Here is a 26923-nt window from a genome sequence, read left to right as displayed (position 1 = left end):
CCAGAACCTCTTACTTTTATTGGTCCTAATTGTCCAAGACTCCCTTTCAGTTGCGTTCTTCGACAAAGGTTTAATGAAAAACAGGTTGGTTTTGGCTTGTGACGCAACGGCTAACCTTTGAATGTTTGCAATGTTTTTGTTAGTGGCTATAGCACGATACATTAAGTTTAAGTGCTGGGAATTTTTGATTGGGATTTTATGCAGGATCTAAGATGAAAAATGTCTGATATTTTTCAACTCTGTAACTTCTCTGGAGATCAGCAATATATTTTCGAAGTAAATACATGTTTTATAACTAAATTGCCAATGTAATAAAATAAAATCTAATTTATTTTGCTAGCTCAAATTTTTAGTGAAAATTCTTTTGAAAGTTATTGGGAATCCTAGCATTTGGTAGGTATGGAAATTTTTAGCCAAAACTTTAAAAAATCTTAATGACAGGTATTATTTACAGAGATTTTTTTCCTAAGTCAAATGGCCGTCCGAAAATAAAACAAATGGCGATCTTTGTTGTGACAAATTGACGGTATTTTTAGTTTCTTTGATCAGTGATAAGTCACAAAAATGCCGAGACAAAAACGCAGAGTCACGCCGCGAGTGTCAAGCTTATTTATGAGACACCATTGACCTTCGAATCGTGATCGAAGCCTGCACACGTGTCGGGTTGCATCGACGCGGAAAGGGTTCGTTTTAGTTGAAGATTGATTTGCGTAGAGATATTATTTTTAATTATACTATTTCTTATTCACTCTGAAATCATTATAATTAACAGATAAAACAATCCGTTGCCAAAATTCAAGCAGCCTGATAATGTGTCTTAATATCTGTCGATTAGCACAATTTACTAAGTTTCCAACCAGTCTGATTTATTTTCTGATGAAATTGACGAATGATCGCGCGGCTCTAATATCAACTATTAGCACTTTGGTCTTTATTGTCAAATAATGTCGACGCATATCGAAGCGATCTTGTTTGACTGATGCCGAAAATTAGAACAATTAGCCCGATTGAGCACGGTGAGACATGTTGGCACTGGTGAGGACTCGAAGAATGTTTGGTTCATGTAAATATAAAGTTGTATAACCCGCAATTTTTGAGCCATAGAGAAGTAGGGGCAGAAATTTGCCGCCGAGTTATGACCTAGACCTACAACTAGACATCGCCCCCCCCCCTCCCCCCCCCCCAAACAAACTTGATGAACAACAGTATTTATACCAATTGTCAAACGACTTTTAGCCATAACAAGACGTGAACTTTGAAACATATATCCAACGGCCTATTTTTGACTCTTAAAGCTGACTTGGTTTGTGTAGCATCAAATTCTAACTGATTTTTACTACAGCACTCAAAATTGTGCTATCCCTACTTGAAACCTCGTGCGTCATGTTCTTGAACACGATCTTACTTACCGTTTTAATCGTTTGAGTGAGCTTTATAGCGATTTACTAGCACAGCCTGCCCGTTAAAATCTAGTTCAAAGCTTGATCTAGTCACAAGGTCTTTCCTTTAGGGGAACTCACGTCTTTTCCTTACCAAACACATTTCAATGCGCGCCAAGGTCAGAGGGGCGTTTAATGGGCTTGCTGTTTTGATTTGTTGATGCTTAGCTTTGAGCCCTACAAAAACAAAAAAAAAATCAACGGACACGTCTCATAAAAACCAATCAAATCGTTATCGCATGGCAGCGAATACATGTCAATCGCTGAAGGAATGACTAGTTTGATCTTTGTTGACATCCGGTGGCCTCGTCAGGCTGAGATAACTTCCTCTACCGGCTAAGTGCCATGTACGATTAATACTCAGCCGTTTGACAGTTGATTCTTGTGAATGGTTAATTTTCAATTTCAATTCGGTTTTATTAGTGAATAATCATGTTACAATTAGTTCATTCGCAGTACATAACAGAGTTTTGGAGTTCCTTTCAACTGTGTGTTAAATCTCAATCCATTTTGGAACGATTATTGCTTATGACTAAGAGATTACCAAAAGTAAGAAAAAAATTTAGAAAAAACTTACTGAGAATGGTTAATTTAAATGTGCTGAAATGCTTATTTCCAAAATCATTCTAATAGAGACCTTGAAGACTTCAGTAGGTTGCTGAAGTTCTGTTGAAAAACTTTAGCGAAGACAGCAAACCGAATGACTTCAAACAGCACATATTTGGGAAAACATAGCGACGCTATCGTGCTAATTTGTTGCACTTGTTTGACTTTAAAAACACAAAAACGAAAGCACTCAATGTAAACAATATCAAACAGGTTTTGACCATTTTGTGCATTGTGCTGAAGTTTGATTGAATTTGGTTGCCGGAGTTCCGCGTTATAATTACAAATCGTCGCCATCGTGCTAACTTGTCGTACGTGCATTTTGGGCCGAATTTAGTTAGGAACGCCATTTTGTGCAGCTCACAATGCCTCACCTTTTGACCTTCACAGATCCCCAAAATTCGATTTCAATCCTGAGATATTCAACAAAAACCGAAAAAACTCCGTGCATTTTTGTCACTTTACATATGAAAGTAGTTTCAATCTTGTCGTGCTATCTTGTCACTCCATGAAAATTGATGTAAGTGCGACAAAAGGCCAAAGGATTTCAGGCCAGGAAAGTCAGGATGCGTTTGTCGCACGTACAAGCTAGACTATCGTAAACATTTGTAATTATAACTCGGGACTCCAGCAACCAACTTCAACCAAACTTTGGGACAATGCACAGAATGGTGAGCCAAACAAAACGTGTTTGTTATTGTTTACATTGCGTGCTCTCGTTTTTGAATATTCAAGGTCAAACATTACAACGCGTTTTTCTCGGAACGTCAAAATGGCGGGTGCGACAAGATAGCACGACGACGTCGAAATGCTCACGGTAGTCTAGTTTGTACGTGCGTCAAACGCGTTCTGACCTGAAATCCCTTCGGTGAATTGCCGCACTTACATCAATTTTCAGGCTACCCGAGCAGACGGAAATAACTTGGGAAGGTCAGTTTTTGATATTGTGAGAAGATCGAAATATGTTATTGGGATGATCGGATTAGTTGTTAAAATAACAAAAATCAATAATAAAGATTTGTTCGAAGAATAACTTAAACTGTTATTATGTTGTTATTGCAATAACAAACCAATAACACAGAAGGAATCCTGAAGGAATAAAAAGATTTGTTATTTTGTGCGGAGAGGTGGAGCAGCATAATAACAAAAAATGTTATTGAACTGGTATGTCTCCTCAAGTTATTGTTTTGGTTTATTTGTAATTTGCAAATAAACCCGCAGTTGCCATAACTCCTCTGTACTAGTCAGGGATGCAGAGTCGGGTACCTCCAAGCGACTTTGAATCCATACTTTGAAGACAACTCCGACTCTGGATGCAGGAAATGACGTCAACGACGACTTCAGCTCTCTAAAAGTACCCGACTTCACAGGTTCCAACTCCAAGTAAAAGTTGCTGAAAATTTACTGAATCCGATGCAGTTTCCGAGGTCTCACTCAAGCTAGAACTTCAACGTCAGCTCTGACTTCCTGGCTCTGTGAAAATAATAACAGTTTTTGTTATTCACACATCAAAAATTCTCAATAAATAAATCAATTCCGTTAGGGAATATAACAAAATTTTTAAAAAAATCAACTCTCAAAAGATAATTTAATCGGATTAATTTTAGCTTGAAACCCCATTTCATGGTGAAATAAATGACCCCGTTAAAATTGGTTAAAATTATTTCAAAGTTCTAGCCAATTTTAGTAAAATCCCTTAGGGGGTATATCAAATAATTAAAAAATCAACTTTCAAAATTTCAACTTTTCAGAATAATTTTAGCTTAAGGACCCCATTTGATGGCCAAAATAATGACCCCGACGAAATTGGTCAAAATTATCCCATAGCCAATTTTTGCAAAGTCCCTTAGGGGGTATATAAAATAATTAAAAAAATCAACTTTCAAAATTTCAACTTTTAAGAATATTTTTAGCTTAAGGACCCCATTTCATGGCCAAAATAATGACAACGACGAAATTAGACAAAATTATCCCAAAGATCTAAACATATTTATTATTTAATAAAAGAAAAAAAATAACAGATTGTGTTATAGACACTTAGAAACTTTTCCATTTGTGCGATTTATGGTAATTTTATATCTAAGTCAGTATACCGAACGAATAAAAAATTTTGTTATTAGGAGAGTTTTTGAAATGTATAACACTTCCTCTTAATAGCGTGTTATTAAACATGTTCAATGTAATATCACTTCAATACCAAATTTTGTAATTTTTTCAGAAACTGTTATTATTTTTTCTTCTTGAAGTTGAACTTGAGCATGAGCATGAGCATGAGAGACCACCCATGGTTGTCCTTCTCCGTTGCTGAACAGGACCGTAATATCCCATCAGCACAACCGGTCACACGCTTTAACGATCAAATGATGTTTCCCTTATCAACAGCATGCATGAATGCGCTGAAAAGATAAAACATCACGATCATCAAAACTAGAGCCGGTGCGAATAGGAAACAGTCGTTGGCCACCAACGGCGCCCGCCATGTCAGTTTGTAGATCTCGAGGGAACGGGGCGGGAATGTTAGTTAGCACAGGCTGCTACCAAGAGTGGGTTCTATACGATATCCACACCCCCGCGTGTGCCGGAAAACTACTTCTACTTTGGATTTTGTTAGTGGGGAAGGGTAATGGCCAGGATTCATCATAGAGGATGATGATGTGGCCCAATAATCAATGTATTTCGTTGAATAGGGTGATGTATTATGTATTCTCAAGGCAAACAATCGGATGATGCGGATGAGACTGTTCCCGGTTATTTGGTGTTGAGTTTAGCATAAATGATTCAATCTTAGACAGCCGGCTGTGGAAAGATAGAAACAAAATTATGTGTGATTAAAAGGTGAAATATTAAACTCAGCGTAACATATTTACGTAGAGTTGACCTGAGACTATTTATACTTTTAAATTATTATAAGATGAGCGACCAATTAATGACTTATGAGTTATGATGTTATCTGAAGGACTTGAACATCGCGTTGAAACAATATTTGTCACCGTGATTCGCGGGAAACGAATGGTCGAATTGAATGATAATTTATATTTTGCTAACGCAATTTAAAACGAATCTTCCCGTGAAACAATTGCAAATCATTATAGTATTAATTCGACTGCGATTCTCCACAAATTCTTCGTCGGCGTGCCTTCCGATCAACGGTGATTTAGGAAGGGCTTCATTCATTAAAATGGGTTTATATCATAAGCCTTTAAATATATTCGTCGGCGTGCCTTCCGATCATCGATGATATAGAAAGGACTTAATCCAGCAATACGACTTGCTTGTCTTAAAAAAAAATTCGGATCGTTTCTATCGAAAACTATATAAATAGAACAAAAAAATCATCGGCCGACGAACGTACGAACTAAAAAAAAAATAAAAAAGAAGAAGAAGACCATGCACACAAACAGCGACACAAAAGAGACGAAAATAACACGAAAAAAAAACAGGACTGTGCGTCCTCATAGGCACTGCACTAATCTCTTTACCTAAGAATCACAAATAATACACAAACACAGAAATCACGATTTCAAGGAGAAATTCCAATTCACACACATGAAAGCGACTGAAAATAACACAGCAAAATCCGAATCATATGCTAAACATCAGAGAACAATAAAAATAACACTATAAATAAGTGCACAAATTACAAAATTACAAATTACTATAAAACAAAAATTATAAGTTTAAAAAAAATATAAGCGCATATTACATTTTGTTTGATTAGAATCGATTCATTCTTAAACAGCCGGCTGTGGAAAGACCGAATCGTAGGTCAAAATATTGTCACTTATTTTTATTCCTAATCCTTCCTAACTGAATAATAAGCTGAAGAAAGAAAAAAACACACCCACACAAAGTGGGGAAGATAAACAGCAAAAATGGTAGTCTAAAAGCATCAAACGAACTACGAGCAAAACAATTACAATTGGAATTTAATTTGAAGTGAATATTTTCATCAGTTGTCTTCTGGTTTACGTCTATACAATATTGCATGCAAGTTTGTTTAATTAGGTCTACCCGGCATCGGCAAAAAAAAACTATAGTTCTTCTGCCGACAAACACATTCATCGACTTTTATTTCGAAAGAGCGCGCAATGTTGTTTACTCTCTCTCTCCTTTTCCCCCCTGACGCAAACCCGCACTATCCACCAACACTAGCATGCACCCTCATATCCACACATAACAGCCCACAACCCAATATAAAAGGTGCAAAAAGAACGCTCTCACCCGCTTCCTCGTCAGGAAAGAATTAAGCCGCATCGCCCTCAACTCCGCTGCCAAGCGAGCCGGTCAACCAATTCGGAAGAGCCGGCTCGAGCCAGAGTGTATGTGCCACTAAACGTCGGAATCGTCCTCTCATTCCTTGATCGCCCAGCCCGGCTCCTCAGTCTTAAGCAGCAACCACACCAATACAAACACTCGCGAGTCGCGACTCTTTCGACGACTTCAAAAAAAAACCAACATGGCTGGCTTGGGGGAACAATTTTGGTCATCAAAATTATCCCAAAAATCAACACTAATCACATTAAACCGATTCGATCCGCACCGACTCTAGAACGAAATAATCACGATTTCACCGAAAAAACGCGTTTCCAGTAGGACACCAACAAGACTTTGATTAGATTCAGATTTGTTTTCCTCATTTTCACTTTCAGCACGAACATTTCTTGCAAATTCGATCTTTTGTTTAAATTTGAACCTCCCTAGAACTCGAGTTTTGCTTGACCACACGCACACACAAGCACTGAAGGCGTATGCAACTGTCAAAACGTCAAATAATATCGGCACCTCCGGAGCAAGAGCAAAACTTTGATGAAACAATTAAAACGAAAAAACCACAATTTATCGGAAAACTCCATGTTCTCCGACACCACGAGCAAATTCCGCGACGATTGATACCACTTTTAACCAGAAAAATCGTATTTTTGCAGCGAAAAATCGAAAAAATAAACGACCGCGATTTTGCACTCGACCGCATCCAGCAAGCGTTGCCAGAGCACCTCCATCTTCTTGAAGTTGAACTTCAGGATAAAATAATAACACTTTTTGTTATTTTAACAGGATTTGTTATTGAAATATTATGAATTTTGTTATCACCGTCTGCCCGGGTATGTCAAGATAGCACGACAAGATTAAAATTTCTTCCAAATGAAAAGTGACAAAAATACATGAATATTTTTCGGGTTTTATTGAATATCTCAGGATTGGAAACGAATTTTGGGGATCTGTGAAGGTCAAAAGGCTGTGAAGGTGAGCCATTATGAACCACACAAAATGGCGTTCTCACTCAATTTGGCCCAAAATGCACGTGCGACAAGTTTAGCAACAGCAGGATGCTCGTTAAATCTCAAATAGAAATTCCACCAATGTTCAATTTCCTGAAAAATTGAAAAGGCCTTAGCATCTTCAAACTAGGTTAAAAATAGATTCATTTGAGTCAGTCAGGTGTAAACGGTGAACGAATTTAGATCAGGAAGTGGTTTCAAAATTTATTCCGTTCTCTCGCATAAATTTGAGCGTGGGAAAAAGGGCACTTCAAACATAATTGCCAACACGTGCCGTCACAGCTCCGATTCAACCTTCGAACTTCAGCAGTGTTAAGTTATGTTCTACAGCGGCTGAGTAGCACCCACTTCTTCGCGATCAACTGGTTTCGATTGAGTTCATTTTATTTTTGTTGGAAAAAGCTCACACCTCCCCTTCAATTCTGAGGTGGTGAGAAAAGCCCGTTGAACTAATGGAACCACTCGAAGCCGAAAGCTCTGCGGCGGTGAAGGACCCTTTTGACGTCAACGGATTGCCCAAAAAACGACACACACAAAAAAAAAGACAAGATGTAAACGAAACCCAAAATCAACAAAGTGAGCAGACCGCGCCGCCGCGTTCGAATGAGGTTGGATGTCGGCACGATATCGAACTTTAGGCAAAAAACGCTTAGGTCGTTGATTCGCATGTTTTGATAATGAGTGGTAAACTCCTTCTTTGCAATTTAATTACAGCACAAAAAGCTTTTCATCCGGTCACAATAGCTGCCAACTTGATTGAACTGTTCACATCTAATAGAAGCATTTTTTTCCTTTATATCTTTCAGGTAAGCATCTCCAATTGATCAGATTTGAGTAAGTTGAGTGGATTTGATGATTTCAAGGCATTTCTTTCCAAAATATCACAACATTACCAAAACAAGCTTGTAAAATTACACAGCTCCCGATCATGTTCTCTATTTACAAGTTTCTTTGTACACGTTATGCTTTAGATGCTAATACTGTAGAATCACTGGTCCATGTTCCGTACGGAAAGTTGCGTTGTGTGCTGCACGGGTGCGCTGGCCGAGCTGGGTTTTCGTCGGTCCAGCAGCTCCTTCAGGGCCGCCGCCGAGGGCAGCTCGACCAGCACGGCCAGCCCGGCTCCGAAGAGCACCGTCCACAGGTAGATTTGGGCCACGAAGGTTGACTGAGGAGGGGAAAGGAAAAGTGAAAATGGTTGTAGCTTTTATAATAAATGGGATAATTGATTGACCCGTGTTGAAATTCCTTATCCGGAAGCTCGATTGAACCAATATTATGAATAATCCCTGATCTGATTCGCATTATCCGAGTATTTGAATTCAACCATTTGAGCCAAGTTACTATCGATATATTGGGGTTTAAATTAAATTTCCAAATAACTAGATATACACTCACAATTATTCGCTCGCTGGAGAAGACCGGTCCCTTGACCGCTCCGTACACCAGCTCGATCACGGTAAAGTGTATCAGGTACACGCTGTAGCTGAGCTTGCCGCCGACGCCGAAGATCGGGTGGCTGAAGAAGCTCTTGAGCAGCGTACCGGTCGCCGTCAGCGCCAACGCCAGCTGGATCAGGGTCGTCAGCACGGGCCAAACCTGGCGGAACAGGGTCGCGTACATCGCGGACAGCAGCGGCGGAACCTGGCTGTTGTAGGCCACCACCCAGTAGACGGACGCCAGCGAGAAGACGTACAGTGCGGTCGCCACGACGAACATCACCCGGAACAGGCCCGAGTTGAGGACGGTCTTGCGGGATTCGCGGTACCGGTGGTAGATGAAGCCGGCGAACATACCGAACGAGTACGCGCCGATGTTCTGCTCGAACGGGAAGTACATGTCGTAGTGGTACAAGTGCTCCCGATTGTACCGGTACAGCTCCTTCATCTGGGTGGTCATGGCCGGCGTGATGCGGTGCACGTAGTTGGTGTAGGTCGGTATGACGGCCGCGCACACGAACGCCGCGGAGAAGATGTAGTTCTTGAGCGTTGGCCAGCGCCAGATCAGCATCATGACGACCATTCCGTAGATGAAGAGCTGCATGTCGGCCGCTAGGTACCAGGACTGGATGAGACACTGTTGGAGAAATGAAAGCGTATGTTGGTCACAGCAATACAGAGCACCGACTCGAATCTTACCGGTTGATTCGTGCGGACGTAGTTGTTGAAAAACAGCAGGTTCGCCCACCACCAGCGCCGACAGTTCTCCTGGGACTCCCCGATGAACTGCTGCCCCATTGGGCCGTCCATCAGTCGCTTCATAAAGCCGACCTGCAGCAGTATGATGAACGCATACGACGGTATAATTCGGCAGAGCCGTCCCCGCAGCTTCTCCCAGAAGATCTTGACCGTAAAGTCCGGATTCTTGCGGATGTGCTCGAGGAAGTTGATGGTCAGCAGCATGCCCGAGATCGACAGGAACGTCTGCACGTAGTTCTGGAACTCGGCGATGTAGATCACGGTGACCGGTTTGTGCTGGATGCCCTCCATGTAGTCCGTGTTCGTGGACGGTGCCTTGCCGTGGGCGGTCGTAATGTGCAGAAACACCACCCGGCACATCTGGATCATGCGGAACGCCTCGAGAAACTGCAGATCTTGACGAATCCGCCCATCAGTAGAATCCTTCAAGCGATAGATGTTCCTCGGTATCGAAAACGACACCAACAGCTTATCGCGGCCGGATTTCGGCGATTGCATGAAGTAATTCGCTGGGGCGTTCTTTCCGGGTCGCATCCGCAGGTCGTACACCGTAGATCCGACCACCGTCAGCACCAGCAGCAACGATACCACGTAGAACAGTACCTCCAGCGCGTCAACAGGCTGCACAGCGTTCTGCTTGGTGTAGCAGTGGTAGATTTGAACTTGCGACTGAACCTGCAGATGGTACCGTCGGCTGATCTTCTCGTTGATGCAGGCCTGGGCAAGTCGGGCGTACGATTGCTCATCGTCGGGCAGCGCGTCGAGTTGCGTCGAATAACCGCCGATCGAGTGGAGGAACTGTTTGCACTCCTGGATGCACACGCCACGCTCCAGCCGGGTGTGATCGTAGTGGAGGGTGTCTTGCGAAAATGTCTACAGGGTTGGGAACGAATGGATGGGAATAAAAAAAAACGAGACGATCGTTACATGTTTGTTTGGGCAGTGAAGTGTCAAGCAGCGATGTAATTTGTTTGACAAAGCTTGCGAATCCGGAATCGAGCGTGAATCAGTGGGTAAACGATTGAAGTGTGAGCTCACGCTGTCACAGATTTTAGACTCAATTGAAGTTCTGAATAGATTGACTTTTAAAGAATTGACGGTTGTGTCTTGTAGTTTGTGGGTGTAATGTTTCTTAAGCTTAAACACATTTACTCTGTAGTAATACACTAGTTAATGATAGATTTGTTGAACACACATTGAAAGTGGCTTGTGGATGAAAGTACAACCCATTCAGTTTAAATGGCTCTGTCTTCCCCTAACAACCCACTGTAAAAAAAAATGTTTGACTGTTGCGAATCGCCAACCGTCAATGGAAGTGAAAGCTATTCGTTCGGGTTGCACTTCCTAGCGAAGCACTCTGCACGTTCAGCTGCCGGCAGCGATTTGCCAGACGTGTACATCTTTTAAGAAGTGAAGCTGGAGATATTGCTGATGATGCTCGTGGTTTGTGCAGAAGACTGCTTGCTCAATTATGATGATTGAGCGCCGTCAAGGCGGATTTCTCTTGGATGGCACTTTTTTTTTCTCCCAAACTAGAGGCCAATATTTGTGATTTGAGATGTGTTGCATGATTTAGCACTGTGCGTAGGTGACCTTCGCGAGTTACAGGGCCGCCTAAGCCGTTGACATCCTGCGGTTGTGAGAAAATTGGCACGTGCGATATTTTTGTCCGTTCAAATTATGCTTTGTAAATATGGTCAGGCTTGTTCACATAGAAGTGTCAAAACAAATCAAACATTTCAACAATTTCATTAACTGAAAACTATCCGCATATTTAAAATAGCTTTTATTTCCAATAACTAGTTAATTTTGATCCAAAAAATGTCACACTGGTACGAAATGGTGATGCGTGGCACCGAATGATTTGAACTGTTTGCTCGACAAACATCAATATGTGACGCAGCGGTGGAGCTTTCTGTTATTGAAATTATATTTTCAGGTGGAGCCGTCATTTGGGTAAACTATCGGCAATTGAGCTTATAAATAGCCTAATGATGGATAGATTTTAGTAATTTGAGTTGGTACGCCTTTGTTTTGTGATATCAACACAGGAAAATGCATTTTAAATGGTTTGCAGGTGATTGCCCTTCTATTCCCATAACAATTTTGAAATGTTTTGAAAAAAAAAGAATTCCAAGCCTTTGTACAAGAGGGTAAGGGGAAACACAAATTTAGAACAATATTTGCAATGGCCTAAACGGCAAGCTAAGAAAAACTCAAAACAAATTTGTCTCACACATAAGGCTACGTGGCAAATTTTCACGTAAAAAGCGGATTTCTTTCTAGAACAAAGTACTGGATGTTGTAGGCTCTTTTGAAAGAGCACACGATTTTGAACCAAACTGCATCAATAACTAAAAAATAATGAAAATGCATATGGGACATTTACGCGACAGGGGCAGAAAACCGGAGTAAAATTCAATAAGTAAAATACTTGCAGACAATGTCGAGTTAATGGTATAACGTTTATCAATTAATTTCTAATATAATTTTATTTATTTTTTAATTTTTGGAGCACAGCTCAGAAAAAGACGTTTAACTTCAGAAAAAAATATACAGCAATTCCCCACGAAAACAGCATGATTCGAAAAAAAAGTTCTCCGATCGAGCTAATTTTTTTTTCTGGGGGATCCTTGGCCAAAATAATTAAACCCGTATTTTTTTGTTTTACCATTAGGGTGACCTACGCCGTGTTAGGGTGGTTCGAAAAATGGCAATTTTGGTCGATTTTCGCAAAAACCACTTTTTTCAAAAAGTCATATCTCCGCGCCATTTCATCCGATTTTAGCTGTCCTAGACGCAAAAGAAAGGTGATTAGTTTGGCTATTTGGGAAAAATAGTAAGAAGTTTCAAAAATCTAGCTTAACATTTGAAAAGGTCGCATGAAAACTTAAAATGCTGTTTTGAAGGTCTCGGGACCAAAGAGCCTATGTCTGCTAATATTTTTATCGGATTTCTCGGAAAATTTCACATAACATATCAAAAAATGGTTAAGTTATGTTTTCGATACTCTGAGATACGATTTTTTGAAAATAAAAACTGGATTTTTCCACGCGTCACGCGCAAAAATGGAAAAATGACGAAAACGGGAAAAAACGACTTTTTTCACTAAAACTGCGATAACTTTAAAATTTCAGCGATGATCTATAGATGTTATGGTACCAAAAGTTGCGTCTTTTAATTACGAAAATTTTGGTACCCTGACGATATTTTCCCGTTTTCGTCATTTTCCCATTTTTGCGCGTGGCGCGTCGAAAACCCTAGTTTTTATTTTCAAAAAATCGTATCTCGGAGTACCTATCGAAAACATAACTTCACCATTTTTTGATATGTTATGTGAAATTTTCCGAGAAATTCGATAAAAATATTTTCAGGCATAGGCTCTTTGGTCCCGAGACCTTCAAAACAGCATTTTATGTTTTCATTCAACCTTTTCAAATATTAAGCTAGATTTTTGAAACTTCTTACAATTTTTCCCAAATAGCCAAACTAATCACCTTTCTTTTGCGTCTAGGACAGCTAAAATCGGATGAAATGGCGCGGAGATATGGTTTTTTGAAAAAAGTGGTTTTTGCGAAAATAGACGAAAATTGCCATTTTTCGAACCACCTTAACACGGCGTAGGTCACCCTAATGGCCAAACAAAAAAATACGGGTCTAATTATTTCGGCCAAGGAACCCCCAGAAAAATTTTGAGCCCGATCCGAGAATTTTTTTTTCGAATTATGCTGTTTTCGTGGGGAATCGCTGTATAAAGAAATTATGCAATTTTTTTATAAGAGCATAATGCAATAATGATTGAAGCAACTGATGATACTTTATATGCAAATAAAAAAAATAAGGCTCAGAATTTGATTTTTTTTACATTTCTTCCTTTTTGTGACAAGTGCTGATGGACAATAACTAGGCTTAGTGATTTTTCACGCTCAAAAATTGCATATTTCACGGGGACCTCAATTTCAAAACATCAAATTTCACGGAAATTTCGCGGAACGTGAAAAATATTGAAATAACTATGAAACATTGATGTTAAACTTACAGAAACTATTTTTTATGCTTTACTGTATTTTTTTTCAATAAACTAAAAAAAATAATTTAATTTGAACGTGACACAATAGTTTTTTTGCGACATTTTTCCCAGTAAAAATAGTTTTGAGGTTTTCATCTTACTTTTCAAAAACTGAATTAAAGTCACTAGAAAAATAATTATTTTATCTGTTACGAAATCTTCAAAATTTTATTCAAAATCAGAACAAAAACCAAACTAAACATTTTTTTTAACTTCCAAGGGAACTATCCAAATAATCAAATATCGTGAGAATTAAACAGGACTCAGAAAAAAATCCGAAATGTTCTTAAAAAGCGACTTTCGAGATAATAAAAACTATTTATTTAATCTTGAATGAACCAAGCTTGAGTCTTTCAATTGAAATTGGAATTAAATCTTTAAAATTTCAAATTAAATAACAGTTAAATTGTTATTACGGCGAATGAAAATATTGCTAAATTCAGTTACTGTTATTGAACTGTTATTTAGAGTATCAAGAAAAAAGCAATCTATTTTCTCAATATTTTTCTTTACTCTGATTGAATTGATTTTTTCAATCTATTTTTTTTTCTCCTTCTCCGGTTATATAATTGACCGGAGGAATAAGGAGAGACGACTATTATCACAGAATGTTACATTTTCATGAATGTTTGTTTTTGATTGATTTCTAAAAATAAATCAATAAAATTTTTAAAATGCAATTTAAAAAACATTTCACAATATACTTATTCAATCAATTTCAAAAAAGTTTTGGTTAAAAAAGACAAAATTTATTAAAAATAAATTTTAAGAATTTTTTTTCTTCTTTGTCTAATTTTTGTCAACATCGCTTAAATATTCGCAGCATGCACTTCTCAGTAAATTTTTAATCAATTTCATGTTTATGTATAATTTTTTAACAATTCTTCAAATGGTTTATATCACGCTTTTGAATTAAAAACTTTTAAAATTAACTTAAAAAGTCGTCATGAATGAAACATTTATTATGATGTTATTTTAAAGAATTGATTTGAGAAAATCGATCAATTTCACGGGATTTCACGGAAATCTTCAAATTTCACGAATTTCACGCTGTCCGCGAAATCGTGAAAATTCACTAACCCTAACAATAACCTATAATATAATTTATTAACGGTGTTTTATTTTTTGTGAGATTTTGATTTTTACCATAAGCCAAATTGTAAGTTAGTGGCAAATTGTTTGTAAAAGTCAACAAAGTCAAAATTAAAAGTGATGAACCATTACTTTTTACATGGATTACTTTGAAAGTAACGCTGACAGAAAATGGTTTTAAATTTTATAAGGAAACACGTTTTACGTAAATTTTTTTAATGAAAATTTGTTACCTCATATTTTCTACACCCAAAATTCAGAGTCGAGATAATCGTTCTCTCAAAATTTATTGAGGGCTCAGTGCCAAAATCGATAGAATAATGGTATCAACTCACACCATCATAACAAATGAGTTCATTCGTTAGTTGAATCAATAAATCTCCAACAAGTGTCATACATCGACTTCTGACTTCTCCTTGGTCACCAAGCTGTGGTAGCCGAGGCAGCTAAATCATAGGATTGGTTTATCAAAGGTCACTGGTTCGATTCCCGTTGTGGACACTTTTGGTTTTTTGTTTGACGGATGAACTTTTTTTGCAAATGAACCTCGAGAGAATAGTTCTATCGCCCATCTCGAGCAGTGTTCTCTGCGTCCTTGAATGGTACCACTATTCTATCGACTCGAGACCATCATACTCTCGGACTAGCGCTGCCAGTTTTGGGTGTAAGAAAGTAGAAATTATGTGATTACAATCATCATGACTTAATGGAATATGTATAATTTAAAATTATATTCCTGTTTTTCAGTAGATTTGGTGACTTTGATTCAGACATTATTTGAATATGAGATAGATAAATGTTATGAACAGTACCTCTAGAAGTTGTTTTGTTTGCAAAACTTATTTTATTTAAAATTTATGTTCAATTTCTCGCTAAGCAAAAAAAAAAAAATGAATGATTGCAAATTTTGGGATGCTCCAAAAGAAAAAAAGGTTGAACAAATAAAAATTTTGTTTACAAGTTTTAGCAAAATTGGTCGCGATTTGTGGTATTCGTTTCCAAATTATCATCGAAAAAATATTTTTCTCAAATATATCTAGTTTTTTTTCATAACATTTCAGTTTCATAAGTTTACGATATTCAAAAATGAAATTTTTAAAAGCTAACTTAACAAATTGTTCTTAAACATTTGCGTTGTTTTGTTAAAATTACCATTTCTTGAAAATGACCTTTTTGAATTCCGTATTGTTTCAAAATTGGGTTTTAAATAATTTTGTGAAGAGTACATAAGTTTCCCGTTGTTTTGAAGAGACTAAAATTAGTGCAACAAAAATCTAAGCGCTAAACCTCTAGTTGATGTGCACCAATAAAGAATAACATACAGACATGACTGGAGTTTGTGTTCAATCATTCTAACTTAACAAATCACAAATTTTATTTTTTTGCTTGAGATTAAATGATATATCTAAAATCTGCAAACCGTCCTCCAATTGGTTTATTTGGCTGATAAAAGCTCATAAATCAATAACTCAGGAAAGGAAACAACAATTATCTCCTCAGCAAATAAATCGCAAATAACCGCGCCAAATTGCTCCTAATTGCAGAAAGCATTGTTTTAACAGCATTTGCAAAACAGTGCAAATTACCGAATTACCCAATCAGTCGAATTAACCGCCCTTTTTTAAAGAAGGCAAACCAAAAAAAAAACTCACCGTCAAATTGCGGTACAGTTCCGACGACTCATCCGGGCTGATGGTCGCGTGCACCACGCAGAACGCGTACTCATCCCGATGCTCCCGCCGGCACTCCTCATAGTCATCGTACTCAAACACCTTCGGGAACTTGAGGTACTCGGATACTGTGCGATGGAAGTGGAGGAAAAATATGTGGAGAATATGATTATGAGGTTGTTCTGGTAATTTTTTTTAGTGAAGTTTAAAAAAAAATAAGAATAACTATTTTCTTTGAAAAATGTCCCAACTGGTTTCAAACCCTACCTTATAGAAGGGGAGCAAATTTCGGTGAAATGACCCAGTTTAATTCAAAAAGGGCGCCGACTTACGTTCAATAAAGCCGTTGTGGCTGGCCTCGGCCACCGTTGGTAGGTGGGTCACTAACGGCAGAACCAGCAGCACTACCAGTGGCCATTGTAGTGCCATTTGGCTCGTCATCCTCACCGCGCGCCGCCAACCCGTGAAGGCAAGGTCTTGATTATGCTAGCGTAACGCAGGGTTCCAACTTAAAGGGCCTGATGGACGTAAAATAGATGAGAGATCGAATCACGAACTGGTTTTTTTTTCGGTGGCTGAGAAGTTTTGAGGCAGATGATGACTGAAGGAATCGCAGCCCAAAGTGGATAACGGCCAGACTGTTTGGCTCGTCTACAAATCGTCGGCAAGATCGGTCAATAGACAAATGTTTGGCAAGCAAATGTGAGTTAAACTGGAATGTGGATGTTTGACTTGTCGTGGTTGAAAAAGGCTTTGTTACTGTACTTAATGCTAAATTTTGATGAGTAAGACATATCCGTTCAAGAGATATTGTTAACTAAACATAAACTGCGTTGATTTCGCACCTAAATGGCTTATGCGTTTGACGCCAATCGGCAAAATGTGTGTTGTCATGTTGTTCAACCAAATAAAGCTGCAAAAGATGGACTTTCCACTTGCAAAAATGCGACGATGTCATTAGGTGGAAATCGGGTCTGTTTTGACTATTTACGATCTATGTAGCATGTGTGCATTGAAAACCTTTTCTTAAGCGCCACATGTGAACTTTTGTATGGATTACAAAATTAAACAGCCTTCTAGGTTACTGTTGAGAGTTATAACCATTAATTAAACTGAGTTTTACGCATTCTATTATTAATAATGACCAGTTATTCTAAAACAGTGAACTTTTTGAAAATATCTCGATTCTGAAAATGCTACAATTTTTAAGAGTTTTCGGAGCCTGCAATATTTCAAGGAAAAAAATAATGCAACAAATGATGGTAAATGATTCAAACAGATGCCCTGACATGACTTTTATCAGTATAGAGCCGTTGGGTACCCTTTAGAGCCATCGACATTGATTTTAAGTTATTAATTTATTTTGTGCTACATACTGCAAAATGAAGATTTTTTAACACGAGCCGTAGAATCTAGTTTTGCAACGATGCACAGTGGGCGAAATGGAACCCAAAATCGGACTTAATTGAACGCGGCTGGTTCCCTGGTATGAAAAATAGTGTTTCTTATGTAAAAAAATCCGGGTAATCGATTGGTGATGGTTTCATCCACCGCACGAAACGGCAAAGGGTCCATTTTGCCCAAATTCCCTATTTTTTACATTTTTTCTTGAAAATCGGTCTATATTTAGAGCGGAGGCTTTATGCGGCCATCCAAAATGCACTTAACTTATGTGAAAATGTCCCAGAAATCCAGTAAAAATATCCACTTGCACCGCAACAATCATCTAGGGTCCAATTAACCCCAATTCCGCTATGAAAGCATTTTTGGCAATTTTCATATGTTAGGTCAGATTTTAAAAATCTGAAAATATTTTTATCGTAAAGATCAGACAATTTTACATAAGAAAGACGATTTGCACTTGATAGTTTGACACATTTATGTTGATATAGAAATTAAACTAAATAAAAAGATTGAAGAATCAATTTTGGGCCAATTTTGTCAAACGCAGAATAAACTGCCTTTTACATAATTTTTATTTTTATCAACATAAATGTGTCAAACTATCAAGTGCAAATCGTCATTCTTATGTAAAATTGTGTGATCTTTACGATAAAAATATTTTCAGATTTTTAAAATCTGACCTAACATATGAAAATTGCCAAAAATGCTTTCATAGCGGAATTGGGGTTAATTGGACCCTAGATGATTGTTGCGGTGCAAGTGGATATTTTTACTGGATTTCTGGGACATTTTCACATAAGTTAAGTGCATTTTGGATGGCCGCATAAAGCCTCCGCTCTAAATATAGACCGATTTTCAAGAAAAAATGTAAAAAATAGGGAATTTGGGCAAAATGGACCCTTTGCCGTTTCGTGCGGTGGATGAAACCATCATCAATCGATTACCCGGATTTTTTTACATAAGAAACACTATTTTTCATACCAGGGAATCAGCCGCGTTCAATTAAGTCCGATTTTGGGTTCCATTTCGCCCACTGTGCGATGTATTATTTTTTTGCAATCATGGAAAACAAAGCCTTGAATTGGATTTTTTTTTTCATTGAGACCCTTGTATTCCACTGGAACAAACAGTATCAAAAACTTATACTTTTACAATTGTACTTTTCGAAACAAGTGCTGAAAAGTTCAACTATTGCGATGAAAAGCAGGCCATAGTTCGAGAAGGACAGGAAACATAAAAAGTTTCACTACGAAAATACCAAAAATTATTTTATTTTTTTTTTCATATTACCACAATTTTTGTATACCGTAAACTGGGGTCAATCGGGACACATGGGGCGAATTGGGACATCAGATTTAACCATGTTGGAGGACAATATTTTGATTTTTCTGGTTGGTTTCGGTTAGAACAGACTCAGGCCAACAAAATGTGTACATCAATTTCCAAATTTAAAAGCTTTGAGTGCTCTAAAAACTGCTGTCCCTATTCAGACTGTAGTCCCGATTCACCCCAGATTACGGTATTTTATTTATTTTTAAAACGCTAAGATGAAACTAAATCATATGATTTTGAAGGAAATTTATTTGTGACACTGTTCACAGTAATTTTAAAAATAATTGTTTTTTTAAATATCAAAATATTCAAATTGAAAAATATAAATAAATAAAAATAAATATTAAAATATTAAAATGAGCTTCTACTTTTTAGACATGTTTTATAGTTACCATACAAATGAAGAAATGATGGTAATCCAGCAAAAGTATAAATCAAGACTAGAGTTGCCAGATCTTTAAACTATCGACCAGAATAAAGATAAGTGTGCCAACTTATGACATATTTTTTTTTTGAAAATTTAGTAGAAATAAATACAACAATTTTAAAAATATTTATATTATTGAAATCGTAGTGTATGCGACAAGTTGAAAAAATAATTTTTTTTCAGTACTAGGTTTTTTTCCAACTAGGTTTACCGAGTTGGATAAATACAACGAGTGCTGAAAAAATCATGTTTTGCAACGAGTTGCTTACATCATTTTTTTTGCAATTTCGAAAAACGCCTTTTGAATGTAATTTTATGTCAAACATCCATGTGTTAAGTTAATTCAACGTTCAAAACAAAAAATGGTAAAAAATGTTGCTTTTCGATACTAGTGTTGAAAAGTTCAACTTTTCAGCACCCAATTCAGTGCTAAAAAGTAGAAGTTTTCAGCACTGGTATTGAAAGGTATTAATTTTCCATTCTGCTATTATTGGTAGGGAAAAGTAGGAAATTTCATTTCTCTAGAAAGACTGGAAAAGTTGACGGTTTCACAGCGGAATTGCTAAAATAAAATTTAAACCATTTTGAAGAAAGAAGGTTTGCCTGGTCCAAATAAAAAAATCTGGAAAAGTCTAGCAGACAAAAATCAAGCACTTCTGAATTAGGACAAGCGAGGAGGACTTAAATTTAGTCTAAAGATGTAGAATTCAGATGGCCTCAAAAAGTTTAATTTAAGTTTTGATTTACATAAATATTTTGGTAATTCTCTACCAACTCACACGAAATCGGGAAAAGTTGCCCCGACCCCTTTTCGATTTGCGTGAAACTTTGTTTTAAGGGGTAACTTTTGTCTCTGATCACTAATCTGAGGTCCGTTTTTTGATACCTCGTGACGGAGGGGCGGTACGACCCCTTCAGTTTTTGAACATGCGAAAAAAAGGTGTTTTTCAATAATTTGAAGCCTGAAACGGTGATGCGATAGAAATTTGGTGTCAAAGTGACTTTTGAGCAACTCTTTACGAAATCGGCCGATTTCAACCATTTTTATTTTTTGTATTTTGTGATTTGACTTAAACTTTGTGGGTGCCTTCCCTATGACCAAATAAGCTATTTTGCGTCATTGGTTCACCCATACAAGTCTCCATATAATTTTGGCAGCAGTCCATACAAAAATGGTATGTAAATATTCAAATAGCAGTAACTTTTGAGTGAATTTTCTGATCAATTTGGTGTCTTCGGCAAAGTTGTAGGTATTGTTGAGGACTTTTGAGAAAAAAAAAATAGGTACACGGAAAAAAATTGAAGATTTTTTTATCATCTTTTGTTTCCCTTAAACTCAATTTCCCAAAATACGTATTTTTAGATTTTCGAGATTTTTTGATATGTTTTAAGGGCAAAAATCCGCAACTTTTGAGCCATAGAGAAACATGGTCAAAATCTGCCGCCGAGTTATGAATTTTTGAAAAAAACTAACTTAATCCACCTATGTGGTTGATGCCTTCCTCACTTTTTACCAACAATGGGTAATATGAATGGTTTGGACACATATTTCAGCTATTTTTTTTAGGTCCAGAAAAATAAGTACACAGATATAACTTAAGTTGTCATAACTCGGGACAGGGTTGCCAGACCTTCATTTATGTGGACTCGTTGGAAAGGTCTCTTAATTACCTAACCAACGATGGGTCGGATGATGGTTCCGGACATGGTTTACATACATTTAAGTGAGATCCGGCTTCAAAAAAGTACATAAATATCACTTAAGTGGTCATAACTCGAGACAGGGTTGCCAGATTTTTGATGTTGTGGACTCGTTGGAAAGGTCTCTTGATACGATGTGTCGGATGATGGATCCGGACATTGTTTATATGCATTTAAGTGAGATCCGGCTTCAAAAAAGTACATAAACATCACTTAAGTGGTCATAACTCGAGACAGGGTTGCCAGATCTTCAATAATGAAAACTCGTTGGAAAGGTATCTTGATTACCTAACTTACGATGGGTCGGATGATGGATCCGGACATCATTTGCATACCTTTAAGTGAGATCCGGCTTCAAAAAAGTACATAAATATCACTTAAGTAGTCATAACTCGAGACAGGGTTGCCAGATCATCAATTATGTGGACTCGTTGGAAAGGTCTCTTGATTACCTAACCAATGATGGGTCGGATGATGGATCCGGACATCGTTTACATACATTTAAGTAAGATCCGGCTTCAAAAAAGTACATAAATATCACTTAAGTGGTCATAACTCGAAACAGGGTTGCCAGATCTTCAATGTTGTGGACTTGTTGGAAAGGTCTTTTGATTATCTAAACAATGATGGGTCGGATGATGGATCCGGACATCGTTTACATGCATTTAAGTAAGATCCGGTTTCAAAAAAGTACATAAATATCACTTAAGTGGTCATAACTCGAGACAGGGTTGCCAGATCTTCGATGTTTTGGACTCGTTAGAAAGGTCTCTTGATTACCTAATCAACGATGGGTCGGATGATGGTTCCGGACATCGTTTACATACATTTAAGTAAGATCCGGCTTCAAAAAAGTACATAAATATCACCTAAGTGGTCATATCTCGAGACAGGGTTGCCAGATTTTCAATTATGTGGACTCGTTGGAAAGGTCTCTTGATTACCTAACCAACGATGTGTCGGATAATGGATCCGTACATCGTTTACATACATTTAAGTGAGATCCGGCTTCAAAAAAGTACATAAATATCACTTAAGTGGTCATAACTCGAGACAGGGTTGCCAGATCTTCAATGTTGTGGACTTGTTGGAAAGATCTTTTGATTACCTAACCAACGATGGGTTGGATGATGGATCCGGACATCGTTTACATGCATATAATTGAGATCCGGATATATGTGAAAACACATTTTTATACATAACTTTTGAACTACTTATCGAAACTTCAAACAATTCAATAGCGATGTATGGGACCCTAAACCAAGTCGAATGCAACTGATTCGATCAAAATCGGTTCAGCCAGTGCCGAGAAAACTTGGCAAGATTTTTGAACACATACATACATACACACACACACACACACATACACACACACACATACACACACACAGACATTTGTTCAGTTTTCGATTCTGAGTCGATATGTATACATGAAGGTGGGTCTTCGAGCTTTTAATAAAAAGTTCATTTTTAGAGCAGGATTATAGCCTTACCTCAGTGAGGAAGGCAAAACAGTGATTTTTAGAAAAAAAATCGAAGTTTCTTGCAAAAACAAGTTCAACATTATTTTTTAACGCAAAATTGAATTTGCAATCGAAACTTTACAGATTTTTTGATAAAGGACTCCGATTTCAAGATATAGCCACTGAAAGTTTGATTTTAGCGAAATATTTGCAGTTTTTCAATTTTTAAAAATAGTGACCATAAATGACCATTTGATTTTTGGAGGTTCATTTTTTCATTAAGAACAAAAATTTTCATTTTAAAATTTTGTGTTTTTTTTCTAACTTTGCAGGGTAATTTTTTAGAGTGTAACAATATTCTACAAAGTTGTAGAGCAGACAATTACACAAATTTTGATATGTAAACGTAAGAGGCTTGCTTGTAAACATCACGAGTTATCGCAATTTTACGAAAAAAAGTTTTGAAAAAGTTACTTTTTGAGTTTCTCTTTGTTTCGATGGACGGCCATGATCAATGACGACCAACTTTTTCAATATATCCAAATTTTTATAATTTTTTGCTCTAAAATTTTAAGAACTTACACTCTAAAAAAATTACCCAGCAAAGTTAGAAAAAACCCGAAATTTTAAAACGAAAAATTTTGTTCTAAATGAAAAAATTACTCTTCTGAGTCAACGTAGATTTGAAAAGTACATTAAATTTCCTATAAATTGACTTGGTCCAAAAAAATTTACAGTCGAATAACGGAAATTAGCAGAGTTTCAAAAACTTTTTTAGTGTTTTTTTTCGATGAAAAATACGTTTTTCTGGAATTCTGAGTACGCCATCAAATCGGGCGTCTAATATTACATTATTGAAAAACATTAAATTATTGAAAAACACCTCTTTTTTCGCATGTTCAAAAATGGAAGGGGTCGTACCGCCCCTCCGTCTCGAGATATCAAAAAATGGACCTCGGATTCATGATCAGCGACAAAAGTTACCCCTTAGGACAAAGTTTCACGCAAATCAAAGAGAGATTGGGGCAAGAATTACCCATTCACAAAATTGTTTAATTTTTGAATAAAATCGTCCGCAAATCATGTTCGAAACTGGAAAAAAAATCTGTCAAAATCCGGCACAGATTTATCTCTATTCTAGCTGTCGCTTGAAATCAATTGGCAATTCCTGAATTAACAATCGTTTGTTTTTTTTGGCAAAAATCATAAAATAATTACAATTTTATCATTATCTTTTATCAGTAGAACTTTTTAACTCCAAATTTTAATTACATCGACACTTATTTTCCGGAGAATGTTAAAAGGTGATTTTTTCGGTGTTTACTAATATTTTTGAAATATTATTTAAAAAAATAATAATAGGGTCACATTGACAGTGCCGTAGAATCCAATTGATTTAAGTAAAATATGAAGAAATGTTGACCATTTCCAGCAAGAATGCACAAAAACAGATATTTTGCGAACTGTAGACATTTTTATTGGAGCTTATTTTCTTTATCTAGGAATTTCGCGTCCAAAATTATTCAAAGTAATAAGAAAACAAACGTTGAAGTTATCAAAAACTTTCAATTCTTATAAAATTGAGTCTTGAGTAGGTAGATTAGAGTTTTGTGTTTTTGTTATAATCTATTGTTGTTCTATTGTCTTCTTTTTGCTTCTTCTTGATCATTGCCGACGGTAACAACAAAATTTTAAAAATTTCGTTTTCTAGTAGAAACTTTAAATTGATAATCTTTATCGAGTACTGGAATTGCTGGGTTGTTTTGGTATTCAAGTTTACATTGAATTAAAACCTTAATCCACTTTTTCTGTTTGCTTGTTTTTATTAAACTCGTTCATTTTCCTTCAATCACCGATCATTCGCCGTTCCACAAAACTTCCAACAGCACCAAATTTTCACTATTTTCCCAGTTTTCCCGCGTTCACTCACTTTTGCCTACACAATTTTGGGATTCGTGCGCAACGCACCTTTTCCTCATTACATGCAATCGCTTCGTTGAGCCTGATCTCTGACTCCACCAAACTTTACAATTCGGTTAAATTCCGTAAAATCTTCCTCTAAACACTAATGGCCTGGGTCAACAGAAACGTCCGGGCTGGTGGCACACCGGTTTTTCTCTCTCTCTCTTTGATTTCACTTGACGAAAAACACTTATTGCGAAAATAAAAATATTCAAAAAAAAGCAACCCCTCTGCAAAGTTCTTAAGTAAACCGAGCCGTCGCGTTTGCTTGCCGAAGAGCTTGTAAGTACCGCGCGACCGCGTCTGGCGGCTGTCCGAACGAGACTGATCGGTTTTGAGGCCGCGCCGCCATCCAGGGTGGTGTAGTGCGGATCGCCGTTGTCGTCACACGATCGGAACGTCGCCGCCGCCGACGCACGCTGATGATCCACCCATTTTTCGTGAGGAGGAAATGAAGAAGTGGGAGGGGTGGTGGGAGGAGGGTAGTTTTCCACAAATTCACCGGCGGCGTCGGCTGGCTTGGGTCTAGTGCGTCATAGGTTGGTCCAAAGGTTCGTCGCTTGGCGCGAATTTGTAGATACCATGTGCGCGCGAGCGGTCACTTTCCGGGTCAGAGCATCCGTTTCTTGGATTTGTGCTGTTTAATTTATTTAATTTATAATTTTTTTTTGCTAAGATGGTCACTTTGTGCCACTTGCATTGATGCAGTTTAAAAGGGTGGTTCACGTTATCTACTTCTAGCATTAAACAATATATATTTGGATCATTAAAATGTAAACATTTGAGAGAGCAGAATGTTTGGTCGGAGCTTTCCTCATTTTAACCCAAGAAAGGTCACTCAAAAGATTCGGAAATAATTTTCATGTGAATAAAAAAATTAAAAAAAAAACTTGGTCCATAAAGGATTAACCTGGTTTAAAAAAAAGTACTTAAATTTCACTTAAGTGGTCATAACATGAGCAATGGTTGCCAGAGCTTCAAGTTTTCAAACTTGTTTGGAAGATTTTCGGATAACCATACCAATTATAGGGGTCCGGATATAATTTCTATTTAGATTAGCGAGATCTGGCTTCATAAAAGTAGGTGTAAAATCCGTAGACCCATAGATCTCGCTTAAGGGAGTCCTAGAATGACCCAAGACCTCCCAAAACATTAACCCTCTACAACCTAACCCCGCCTTTAGACGGGCTTCGATCTGAAGAATGGCCAAAAATCAATTTTACAACAGATTTTTGATCTTTTAAAAGCATTGTAAAGAAGAGCTCTTAAAATTTTAGAAAATTTTAGGGCTGGAAATTTAACTTGTTCTATTTGACTTTGCTTTTAAAAATGACATTTTTTAGGGGTCAACATCTCAGTAAGTTGTTACAACAATGCACCATTAACCTTCCATACTCACTGAAGCAGTCTGGGTAGGATCCGTTTTCAAAATCTTGAAGTTTCGACTTGTCTCTACACACCAAAGTAAAAGAACGAGGGGATAGTCCTCTCGAAAAGAAACGTGAGGAAAGTGCTATTTTGCGAGAGTATAGTCCTCTCGCGTGTTCATTCGTTCATTGGAACAGTTCATCATATTGAGTGGCTTATATGGACAAATGACCGCCACTTAGTCACCGAACCATGGTGGCCTATACGGCAAAGGCACGGTTCAATATGCCGAAGGTCTTGGGTTCGAGTCTCGGTACCGTCACACAGTACCATTTTACTACCGAATCGTGCTCTTTATCCTCTCGTATGCCGATGTCCAGTTCTGGGTGTATGGTGAGTCCAGAAGACTTTTTTCATGTCTCGGCGAGATCTTTCGAAAAACGTTGGTCCCGTTCGTGTACATCCTTTGACAAAATCCGCACGTTCTCCTGTAAGACTCATCGAAAAGGTCTCAAAATTATTTATTTAAACCTCTAACGCCCATGGTCACTTGTCTAAATTCCAGATACATGCGCTAACACATTTTTCAACACTAATTTTGAACTACTTATCGAAACTTCGAACAACTCAATTTCAATCATAACTTTCAAATCATTCAAGCATAATTTTTGAAAAGGTTTACAAATAGATAATTTAAACTATTTTAGTTGAAAACATCGGTATTTTTGTCAAAATTTTCATTTTTTAACATTGAAAATCGAACCAATAGTTATCGAGATATCGTCAGTTAAAAATGACAGGCGAATGTGAAACTCTAGAGCAACTCTCTACGAAATCGGCCGATTTCGACCATTTTTATTTTCTATATTTTTTTATTTGACTCAAACTTTGTGGGGGCCTTCCCTATGAACAA

At 37.4% G+C, this 26923-nt stretch overlaps 2 protein-coding genes across 8 annotated transcripts in view; one reads left to right on the top strand and one right to left on the bottom strand.

Moving 5' to 3' along the window:
- Positions 1–26923, top strand: part of LOC119768510 (complexin) — a 531665-nt gene that overhangs the window by 28022 nt on the left and 476720 nt on the right. The window lies entirely within an intron of this gene.
- LOC6049811 (nose resistant to fluoxetine protein 6) lies at positions 8231–24948 on the bottom strand. The gene is made up of 6 exons (XM_038258538.1): positions 24611–24948; positions 16686–16871; positions 16336–16481; positions 9463–10395; positions 8723–9400; positions 8231–8492 (listed from the first exon to the last, which is right to left on the bottom strand). Exons 2-6 carry the CDS (start codon positions 16792–16794, stop codon positions 8313–8315), a joined length of 2046 nt encoding a protein of 681 aa, XP_038114466.1. The 5' UTR covers positions 16795–16871; positions 24611–24948; the 3' UTR covers positions 8231–8312.

Source organism: Culex quinquefasciatus, chromosome 1 (genome assembly GCF_015732765.1).
Source record: "Culex quinquefasciatus strain JHB chromosome 1, VPISU_Cqui_1.0_pri_paternal, whole genome shotgun sequence".
NCBI classification, from domain to species: Eukaryota; Metazoa; Arthropoda; class Insecta; order Diptera; family Culicidae; genus Culex; species Culex quinquefasciatus.
This window is presented reverse-complemented; position numbering and strand designations above follow the sequence as displayed.